Genomic DNA, 11,195 nt, shown 5'->3' with positions numbered 1-11,195 from the left:
CACCATCTTGGCTCACTGCAACCTCCACCTCCTGGGTTCAAGTGATTCTCCTGCCTCAGCCTCCCAAGTAGCTGGGACTACAGGAGCATGTCACCATGCCCTCACTAATTTTTGTATTTTTAGTGGAGATGGGGTTTTACCACGTTGGCTAGGCTGAACTTGAACTCCTGACCTCAGGTGATTCACCTAGCTCGGCCTCCCAAAGTGCTAGGTTACAGGCATGAGCCACTGTGCCCGGCCAAGATCTTCAATTTCATCACACCCACAAGCCCCTCTGGCATAGAGGTTAGTCTGTTCACATATCTGGGATTAGGATGTAGACTAGACATCTTTGGGGGCCATTATTCTGCTTACCACATCTCCCTTGGGTCTTTACTCAAACGCTACTTTCTCAGGAATGCCCTCTCAGGCCATCTGTGGTGGATGTTGTAGGTGGCTGGCCCATGTCCCCTTTGCCAGTCAGTGCACACCCACTACTGCTGCTGCACATGTCTGCTGATATATCTCAGAGCTGATCCTTCTCTAAGTGAGAGGTGAGGCCAACTGGACTTCCTGGGTGGAGTGGGGACTTGGGGAACTTTCCTGTCTTGCAAGAGGATTGTAAAATGCACCAATCAGGAACATTTTTGTCTCATAAGAGGATTGTAAAATGAACCAATCAGCGCTCTAACACACCAATCAGTGCTCTGTAAAACGCACCAATCAGTGCTCTGTAAAATGCACCGATTGGCAGGATCCTAAAAGTAGCCAATCACGGGGAGGACTGAAAAAAGGGCACTCTGATAGGACAGAAACGAACAAGGGAAGGGACAATAAGGGAATAAAAGCTGGCCACCTCCAGCCAGCAGTGGCAGCCCCCTCAGGTCCCCTTCCACACTGTGAAAGCTTTGTCCTTTTGCTCTTCACAATAAACCATGCTACTGCTCACTCTTTGGGTCTGTGCCATCTTTAAGAGCTGTAACACTCACCACAAAGGTTCGTGGCTCCATTCTTGAAGTCAGCAAGACCACGAACCCACTGGCAGGAACCAACTCTGGACACATAAGGAACTGCCCTTGCCCAAAAGGGGGCTGCCTCATCTGGAGGCCATGCCATAGATCACCACCAGTAACTGACTGGCTGCTGACTTGAAGATATGGTTCATGCTTCAGAGAACCCCTTGGGATCAGGCTTAGCTGAGAGCCACATGCTTGCTTTATTTCTCTCTCCCCATCCCTACCTGTTCCCTTTTTCCCCTTCTCCTAAGATGCCCCCACCAATAAATCACACTTGAAAATGAATTCACATCCCAGGTTCTGCTTCTAGCAAAGGCAAATCAAGACATTGTCCTATTAAAAATAGCAACCCACTCTCCTCCACCTGACATCCCCCTCACCTCCTTTCCTGCATAATTTTTTTCCATGGTACTTACTTAACATATGATCTATTTTACATGTTGATCTTGTTATTCTGTCTCCTACTGCAATGTAAGCTCCACAAGGTGAGATGTTTTTATTTGTTTTCTTCACTGCTAAATCCTCAAGATCCAGAAAAGAATCAGGCTCATAAGAGGCTCCCAATAAACATTTGTCAAATGAATGAACAGAGCTTTCCTTAGGGCCTTAATATTAATAAAAGAGCCAGACAATTAATTTTAGGGCTTGACAAGGGGAAGGTGTTTATCCAGATCTCTGGGCTAAAATCCCCCCATACCAGTCTGCCCTAGGATCGCAGTGCTTACTGCTCAGCCTATGTTAATGCTGGTCTCAGGCTATCCTTCCAAGACCCTCACTCAGATACTGTCTGGTATCTGAGTTTGGCTAGTTGAGGGTAGGTCAGATGGCAAGCAGACAGTGACAGAGGTGACGTTATCTGAACCTATTTGCTTCCTGAGTTTCAAACAAGAATTTGACATCAGGTACAGTATTAGGATAATTAGAGAGTGTGGTACTTGACCTGTCTTAGGTAATAATCAAAGAATGAGGGCTGACTTGATGTGCAGCATGACGTGTTCACACCAAGTAAAAATGGAATAACCCGAGAGGATGTTGTTACGTTTCACCTCGGTAGGTGAAATGGAAAAGAGTCAGGGGAGAAAGTGAGTCATCACAGAGTTCATCAGCCTCCAAGGAACTTGTGCCTTCTCAGTCAGCAACACGTTCACCTTGGAACTGAGGACTGAGTTTCAATAAACCACCGTCTGTCTACCAGGTCACTAATTTCAGTTTTTATTGTCTATAGGAGTTTTGCTTTTATGTAAGATCAATGATATAATAAAACATACATATATATCCAGTCTTTGTCCCTAGCTCCTGGAGCAGAGCTTCAAAAATCTGTGGAATTTCCTGAACGATAGGAGTGTCTTTCGTCAACAAGCCCCTTTTAGGGGCCATATATGAGTTTATGTTTGTCAGGTGACGGGGCAGTGTGTGGACAGCTTCAGGATGAGGGCTAGTCCCTAGAAAAACTAACCACATATGATCAGACGGTTGGAACTTCCAGCTCCCCCATTTGACCTCTATCCAAGGAGGGGAGTGGGCTGGAGACTGAGATCAATCCTGCAGCCAGTAATTTCATCATCACACCTACATAATGAAACCCAATACAAACTGTGAACACCAAGGGTTGGGGAGCCCCCAAATTCATGAACATATGTTTGTACAGAGAGGGTGGTACACCCTGACTCCCCAGGGACAGAAGCTCCTGCACTCGGGACCCTTCCGACCTTGTCCTGTGCACCTCTTCAATGGCTGTCCATCAATTCCTTTATAATAAAGTGGTAATCATAACACTTTCCCGAGTTCTCTGAGTCATTTTAGCAAAGTATCAAACCTAAAGGGAGGTCATGGGAACTCCTGAATTTATAGTCAAGTCAGATGGAAGTGCAGGTAACCTTGTCAACCAGGACTTGTGGCTGGCGTCGGAAGTGGGGGCAGGCAGTTTTGTGGGACTAAGCCTTTCACCTGTGGGGTCTGTGCTAACCTCGCGTAGTGTCAGAAATGAACTGAATCATTGGACAACTAGTTAGTGTCAGATAGCTGGTGTTAGAACAAACATATGCACATTTATTTTCGATTTATATTTTTGAAAGAGCTATAGTCAGATAGAATCTATATGTAGTTTTAGGTTTGCCTGTATTTTGTTGATGTAAAAATAACTTAAGCTAAAGGTGTCTGAGATGTTCTTTCCTTTAGAACCAGTCTATGCATCACCTGGTCTTGAGGAATACTAGAGAATCAAATCATACTGCCCTGTAGTGAAGCCAACACAGAGCACTGTTATGTGCTAGGCAATGTTCTGTAGCTCACTTCATTCACCAATGACCATATCACTTTGTCAATGAAAAGAGCCAAAGTCAGTAACATACTTGAAGAGATTTAGTCTGAGCCAAATACGAGTAACCAATGGCCCATGACACAGCCCCAGGAGATCCCGAAAACCCTTGGTCAGGGTGCAGCTTGGTTTTATACATTTTAGGGAGACATAAGGCGTCAGTCAATGCATGTAAGATGTACACTAGTTCAATCTGGAAAGGTGGGACAACTCGAAGAGGGGGCTTCCAGGTCATAGATAGATTCAAAGATTTTCTGATTAAAGACTCGGAATTAATAAAAGGAAGCATCTGGATTAAGACAAAAGGTTGTGGAGGCCACGGTTCCTATTATGTAGATGAAGCCTCTGGTAGCAGGCTTCAGAGAGAATAGATTGTAAATGTTTCTTACCAGACTTAAAAAAGTGCCAGACTCTTAGTGAATTCTCTCTTGGATCAGGAAGAAGACCTGGACTGGGAAGGGGGTTCTTTATAGAAAGCAGATTTTCCCTGCAAGAGATAGCTTTGCAGGGCCATTTCAAATATGTCAAATAAATGTATTTTGGGGTAAAATACTTTGATTTCTTTTAGGGTCTTGGTATTAGTGCTACAAAGCGTCTTTTTGTCTTAAGGTTTCTGTTTTAACACTAGTGCTGGCCAGCTGTGCCTGAATTCCAAAGGTAGGAAGGTACAGTGAGGCATGTCTGGACCACTCATTCCCATCATGACCTGAACTGGCGTTTCATTTACTTTACTTTATTTGGTCCATTCAGTTGGTTGGAGGGCTTAGAATTTTATTTTGGTTTACAACTAAAGTAATTTCTTTATAGATCCTACCTTATTTTTATTCTGGTAAATCAGAACATTAAAGATACTTCCATTGGTGTCAGAGGCATTTGAGCCAGAGCAACTCCATCTGGAATAGAAGCTGGGTAAAATGAGGCTGAGACCCATTGGGCTGCATTCCCAGACAGTTAAGGCATTGTAACTTACAGGATGAGATAGGAGGTTGGCACAAGATACAGGTCGTAAAGACCTTGCTGATAAAACAGACTGCAGTAAAGCCGGCCAGAACCCACCAAAACCAAGATGGTCGTCCTCACTGCTGCACTCTCACCAGCACCATGAGTTTTAAATGCCACGGCAATGTCAGGAGTTACCCTACATGGTCTAAAAGGGAGAGGCATGAATAATCTACCCCTTGTTTAGCATTTCATCACGAAATAATCATAAACATGGGCAACCAGCAGCCCTTGGGAATGCTCTGTCTATGGAGTAGCCATTTTTTATTCCTTTACTTTCCTAGTAAACTTGCTTTCACTTTATGGACTCGCCCTGAATTCTTTCTTGTGCAAGATCCAAGAACCCTCTCTTGGGATATGGATTGGGATCCCTTTCCCCTAACATTGGGGTTGGGACATTTAGAAGGCCTTCTTTGAGGAAGACTTGCATAGCTTCTCACTTTTGGTAAAACAGGTGGAGACTTGGCTACTTCCTGAGAAAACAATCAGCAGGGAGTTCCGAGATTTGATTGTTCTCACTCCCAAGGGGAGGAAGGTTTGGGATCACACTGTTCACTGTTCTGATGTCTGTGTAACAGAAAGGTGTTCAGCCTTCATGAGTGATTCTCTCGTACACCCTGGCAAGGGTCCCTTTCATCTATGAGCTACAGCTGATGCCAGATCACATCTATGAACTGCACCCAACCTCGCTGCTTCCACCTTTTCACCCCTTAATGCCACTGTATACCACTGTCTCAAGCAGCTCCATCTCTTCTGGCATTTGGCTTCAGCAACGGCCACACTAAGGGTACACAGCGCTGAATTTAATCCTGACTCCCTGAAATAAAAGCATTTCCATTTCAAGATTTCTGATCTCATCGAGTAGTATCTGATTGTCTTTTGGTATGACAACATAAAAGTGACTCTACCAGATCATACACATGAATCAACAGAAAACATCTCTATGAGGTGCCATTACTGGAAGAAAGACCTTTCGTGCTCCATGAATTTCCGATTCTTTTCTTTAAATAGGCTTGCCCTCAGAGTAAAAGCATGAATACTCAAAACATGAATTTAAAAAAATGAACATACCTGATTCCTGGCCAGATTGAAGGAGGGTGCATTTTAAGGGAGACTTTATTACTGCCTGCTCATCGTTATGCTCGAAATAAACAGATACACAGTAGTTTGTGTTTGGAATTAACTTGTCAATGATATAGGTGAAATTTCCACTCATGTTTCCTTTTATTGCGGGTTTATGCTGTAAAAATAAGCAAAAAATCAGGAAGACTCTGAGAATTTCATTTAGAGGCAGGCCTTAAGAATCTCCTTTGGGATTTGTCTTCAAATCTCAAACAGGGTTAGATTTATCACAGGCTTGGTAAGAAAACTGATTTGCAAGTCACCTGGAGCAAGCAAGCGATCAGAAAACTACACCTACATGCACTTATATACACCCGCACAGACACATATTTTACACCCATGAAATCTAGTCTAGCAACTTCATTTTACAAATGAGATAAGAGTCTTCAAAGAGGAATAAAAGTCTCTGTGACATCATTTTTACACGATTATCTTCTCTCATGGACAGTGTGTGTCTACTTTACACTTGAGAAAGTGCCTTCATAAACATTAACTCTTTTGACTTTCAAAACAGTCTGCAAAACAGGCATTCTCTCCATTCAATGGAGTGGAACACTGTAGCTCAGTGTGGCTAAGTAACTTCTCCAAGGTCACAGAGCTTGTCTGTGACAAAACTGACTGATGTCTAGTTTCTCATCTTCTCCCTTTATCAATAGATAGATAGATAGATAGATAGATAGATAGATATAGATAGATGGGGGTCTCACTCTGTTGCCCAGGCTGGAGTGCAGTGGCATGATCTTGGCTCACTGCAACCTCCACCTCCTGGGTTCAAGGGATTCTCTTGCCTCAGCCTCCTGAGTAGCTGGGATTACTTACAGGCGCCCGCCACCATGCCTGGCTAATTTTTGTATTTTTTTTTTTTTGAGACAGAGTCTCGCTCTGTTGCCCAGGCTGGAGTGCAGTGGCCGGATCTCGGCTCACTGCAAGCTCCGCCTCCCAGGTTTATGCCATTCTCCTGCCTCAGCTTCTGGAGTAGCTGGGACTACAGGTGCCCGCCACCACACCCGGCTAGTTTTTTGTATTTTTTAGTAGAGATGGGGTGTCACCACGTTGGCCAGGCTGGTCTTGAACTCCTGACCTCAAGCGATCTGCCTGCCTTGGCCTCCCAAGGTGCTGGGATTACAGGGGTGAGCCATCGCGCCCGGCTATCCCCCTTTAAACACCTGGCCTCTTCTTTCCTGTAGTTGCGTTCCACTTCAGAATTTAAAAGATGATATGAAGGCTCTTTCATGAATAATGACTTTTGTATCATGTTTTACAGTTTTTTAAATACATTCTTACTAGCAGTTTAATAAATGAGGATTCCTAGCAGCTCACATACAGCCTTCGGTAATAATGTTTTTCTGTAAATTTCTGTTTGGGAGAAGTTAGTAAAGAAACAAACTTACAAGCTTCCCCTCCAGTGGCCACCACACAGCCTCCTTCCCTGTTCAGAAAAACTCCTTAGAAGAATGAGCTCTCTTCACTGTCTCCAATTTTTCTCCTCCTGCTCTTTCTTGAATCTGCTCCAACCAGCTCTTTGACCCTGACTCTATTAAAACTACTTTTGTCAAGGATACAATGTTGCTAAATCCAATAGTCAGTCCTCTTCATTTGTCCCATTTGCAGCACTGGACTCAGTAAACCACTTTCTCCTTCTGGAATGTTCTTCTCTCAGCTACCGGGACACCACTCTCACCTGCTTCTCTCCATGCTGGTTGCTCTTTCTCAGTCGATTTTGCTGTTTCTTCCTCATTTGCCAGATCTCCAAATTTTGGAATGTTCCCGGGGTTATGTCCTTGGACGTCTTCTCTTCTGAGTGTCTATTCCCAGGTGATCTCATCTGGTCTCAGGGCATTCAACGTGCACCAAGAAGCCAGTGACTCCCAGGCTCTCTCACTAGCTGGGGGTTCTCCCCTGGACTCAGACTGGCACACCCAGCTCCTTCCCCACGTCTCCTCCTAGATCCCTTACGGGCACCTGGAATCTAACATGTCCCAAACCCTCTAACCCTAGCTAACCCTCACCTGCTTCATTCATCATCTTCCATAGTTAATGGGGAAGTTAGTCTTGCTCCGTGTGCAAAATATATGCAGAATTATGAGCTGGGCATGGTGGCTCACACCTGTAATCCCAACACTTTGGGAGGCTGAGGTGGGTGGACTACCTGAGGTCAGGAGTTAGAGACCAGCCTGGCCAACACAGTGAAACCCTGTCTCTACTGAAAATACAAAAAATTAGCTGGGTGTGGTGGTGGGTGCCTGTAATCCCAGCTATTAGGGAGGCTGAGGCAGGAGAATTGCTTGAACCTGGGAGGTGGAGGTTGCAGTGAGCCGACATCGTGCCATTGCAGTCCAGCCTGGGCAACAAGAGTGAAACTCCGTCTCAAAAACAAACAAACAAACAAGCAAACAAAACTCCAAAATATATGCAGAATTTGATGACTTCTCACTACTCATTACTCCTCTGCTATCAAGGTCCAAGCCACCACCATCTGTTGCTTCGATTATACTCGTAGCTTTTTTTTTCTTGATTTAATTTAAAGGCTAATTTTCTTTATGAAGAAGATGTCTATTAACTATAGTTTTTCCTCTTACAGAGTAGTCAATATCCTAAAAAGCACCAGTCTCTTATTTTAGGAATCATAATCTAAAACATAGAGTTGCTTATGGGGTGAACACAAATGAGACATGATTGAAACAGGAGATTTAATAACACTTCACATAGTCCTTAGGCCACATAAACTTATTTTCCCCCCATTTTTGCTCCTTTTCCTAGAGTACTGATTATAATTCATGTTGATACTAAAAGAAACATGATAATAATCATATAATTTGTTACTGCCTATTAAGTGACTGCCACCCTGATTGTGTCTTAACTGGTCTCCTAACTCCCATCTTTGCCCCTATGGTCTATTTTTAACAGCCCCGCCAGGATGTCCTGTTAAGCCTTGGGTTCCAGGGGCTTCCATCACACTCAGAAGACCCAGACCCACAAACTCCTACCAGGTCCAGCCACATCTACCCTCTGACCTCACCTCCTCCTCACCTCCTGCTTGATCACTCCAGTTCAGCCACCTCTCCCTGCTGCTGCTGAAACACACCGGGCCCACTCCAGCCTCAGAACCTTTGAACTTCCTGTGCCCTCTGCCTGAAATGCATCTACCCTGATTATCTCTCAGGTTGGTCTTACTTGCAAGGGTTTTATACTTGGCAAAGGGCTCTACAGACATAAGCTGCGCTACACCAGTGAGAGCAATTTGTCCATTTCTACTTATTCCAGCATTCGGAGGGATAGGGACAACAAAAATTGAAGATCCACGTCTGTCTGATACCAGATTACCCTAAGGTTACTGACAGGTCCTTCGCAGAAATTATGAGAGGACAGAACCTGCCAGAAGAGCCACTTCCTTACTGTGTGTGACGGCCAGACAGGCAGCGACAGATGCTTTTCACAGGTGGCTCAGCTAAACCCTCCTTTTCAAAGAAATCTCTCCAGGGCTCACTGAAATTTGGCTGTACTCTGCATCTCCCTCCCACACCCTCTCTCCTGTGTGTTCCTTTATGTTGTACATGTGGCTTATTCTTTTTTTTTTTTTGAGATGGAGTCTTGCTCTGTTGCCCAGGCTGTGAATGCAATGGTGCAATCTCGGCTCACTGCAACCTCTGCCTCCCAGGTTCAAGCGATTACCTTGCCTCAGACTCTGGAGTAGCTGGGATTACAGGTGCTTGCCATCACACCCGGCTAATGTTGTATTTTTAGTACAGATTGGGTGTCACCATATTGGCCAGGTTGGTCTCAAACTCCTGACCTTAGGTGATCTGCCCACCTCAGCCTCCCAAAGTGCTGGGATTATAGGCGTGCGCCACCACGCCCAGCCGTGGCTTATTCTTTTAAAGAAGACTGTGCTGCAGGTTTAGATCAATATAATGAATGAACTATAATGACTTCTTCCCTAAGGTCAGACCACACAGAAGCCTGACCTTTCGGCTTTAATTGTTCAACTGCAAATTTCCTTTCAAAGGAGACAGTCAAGTGCATTGACTACCCACTCAGAACTGTTTTGATCCTAACAGGAGAAGACACTTACCTTCTTAACAATCCCCTCTGACTGTTCTTCAATGACGAGTGATAAATCAAACTGTGATTCTTCCTCAACAATAGATGGAAATTTCACGATCACATTAATGTGGTTGGTAAAACCAACAATCTCAAACTCTGGCGGTTCAAAAGACACTGTCGAGAAAAGAAAAACAGACAGGAATACGCGACTGAGACCACACGTGGCCCACAAAGTCTAAAGTGGTTCTTCTCTGGCCCTGTATAGAAAATCTGCCAAGACCTGATTTACATCATAATTTTTCATTGCTAATGCTCTTCCACTGAGTGACTGTATCATGATTTAACTGATTCACTGTTTTGAACATTTAAATTGTCTCTGACTTTTATTAAAGACTTAATGTATCATGGGATATTCTTGGAACTAAATTTTTGCATTTGTCCTTCATAATTTCTTTCTTTCTCTTTCTTTCTCTCTCTCTTTTTTTCTATCTTTCTTTTTTAATGTAGAGATAGGGTTTCGCCATGTTGCTCGGGCTGGTCTTGAACTCCTGAGCTCAAGTGATCCACTGGTCTTGGCCTCCCAAAGTGCTGGGATTACGGGTGTGAGCCACTGTGCCCGGCCTTAATAGTTTCTTTGGGACAAATTACTAAAGAATTCTGGATTACAGTAAGCACATGTTAAAGTTTTTAATATATGTTGTCAATTACTTCGGATGGACCATGCCAAAGCACACTCTTTGTATTCCCTCTAAGCCTGGATATTTACGTATTTTTCATATTTATCATTTGAGTCATGAAACATATCTGTTACTTTAATATGCATTCTCTAAGCCTGGATATTTACGTATTTTTCATATTTATCATTTGAGTCATGAAACATATCTCACTGTTACTTTAATATGCATTCTCTAACAACCCAAATACCATGAATTTTACATTCTGATTTTCTTTGTTTTCTGTGTGTACGCACAGATGTCTGTTCATACACATACATCAACACGCACACAAATCTAGCAAACGTCGTATCTGAATTGTCTGCCACAGTGGCAACAAAGTAGTGGTCATCCTTACTACTTTGCTAAGCACGTATGAGCACGTGCACACCCGCATAGCCTACAACAGGAAGATGAGACCAAATGGTTCTCTTGGAAACTTGTTGTAAAGTGGGAAACTGAAAAAGTAACAGAGCTGGAGCTGTTAACACAGTGCCTTAGGGAGCTGACTTGAGTCACAGGGAAAGAAAGAAGGGGTAGACCTGTTCTTGGGTTCTGGTCTTCTCCTCTGAGCTTCGGGTCCTAGGTGCACGCACACTGGGGTGTTCACACACAAAAGAACTATTGGGTTATAATGTGGGGGTGGAGTTGCTGTATCAAGAACACACTGGGGTCAGGTGTGGTGGCTCATGCTTGTAATCTCAGCACCTTGGGAGGCTGAGGCAGGTGGATCACTTGAGGTCAGGAGTTCGAGACCAGCCTGACCAACATGGTGAAACATTTCTACTAAAAGTACAAAAAATTGGCCAGGCATGATGGTGTGTGCTTGTAATCCCAGCTACTCTGGAGGCTGAGGTGGGAGAATTGCTTGAACCCGGAAGGTGGAGGTTGCAGTGAGCCGAGATCGCACCACTGCACTCTAGCCTAGGTGACAGAGTGAGACTCCATGTCAAAAAAAGAAAAAAAGAAAGACAGAAGGAGAGAAAGAGAGAGAGAAGGAAGGGG

The 11,195-nt window shown here is 44.1% G+C and overlaps 1 protein-coding gene across 6 annotated transcripts in view; it reads right to left on the bottom strand.

Moving 5' to 3' along the window:
* Positions 1–11,195, bottom strand: part of IFNAR2 (interferon (alpha, beta and omega) receptor 2) — a 38,224-nt gene that overhangs the window by 10,193 nt on the left and 16,836 nt on the right. For all 6 annotated transcript variants that reach the window (XM_011960148.1, XM_011960147.1, XM_011960151.1 and 3 more), the window contains exons 6-7: positions 9,506–9,651; positions 5,383–5,551 (exon numbers count right to left, since the gene is read on the bottom strand). In XM_011960148.1, the coding sequence (XP_011815538.1) occupies positions 5,383–5,551; positions 9,506–9,651 (315 nt within the window). The remainder of the gene's footprint in view (positions 1–5,382; positions 5,552–9,505; positions 9,652–11,195) is intronic.

This window comes from Colobus angolensis, unplaced genomic scaffold (assembly GCF_000951035.1).
Source record: "Colobus angolensis palliatus isolate OR3802 unplaced genomic scaffold, Cang.pa_1.0 Scaffold506, whole genome shotgun sequence".
Lineage (NCBI taxonomy): Eukaryota > Metazoa > Chordata > Mammalia > Primates > Cercopithecidae > Colobus > Colobus angolensis.
This window is presented reverse-complemented; position numbering and strand designations above follow the sequence as displayed.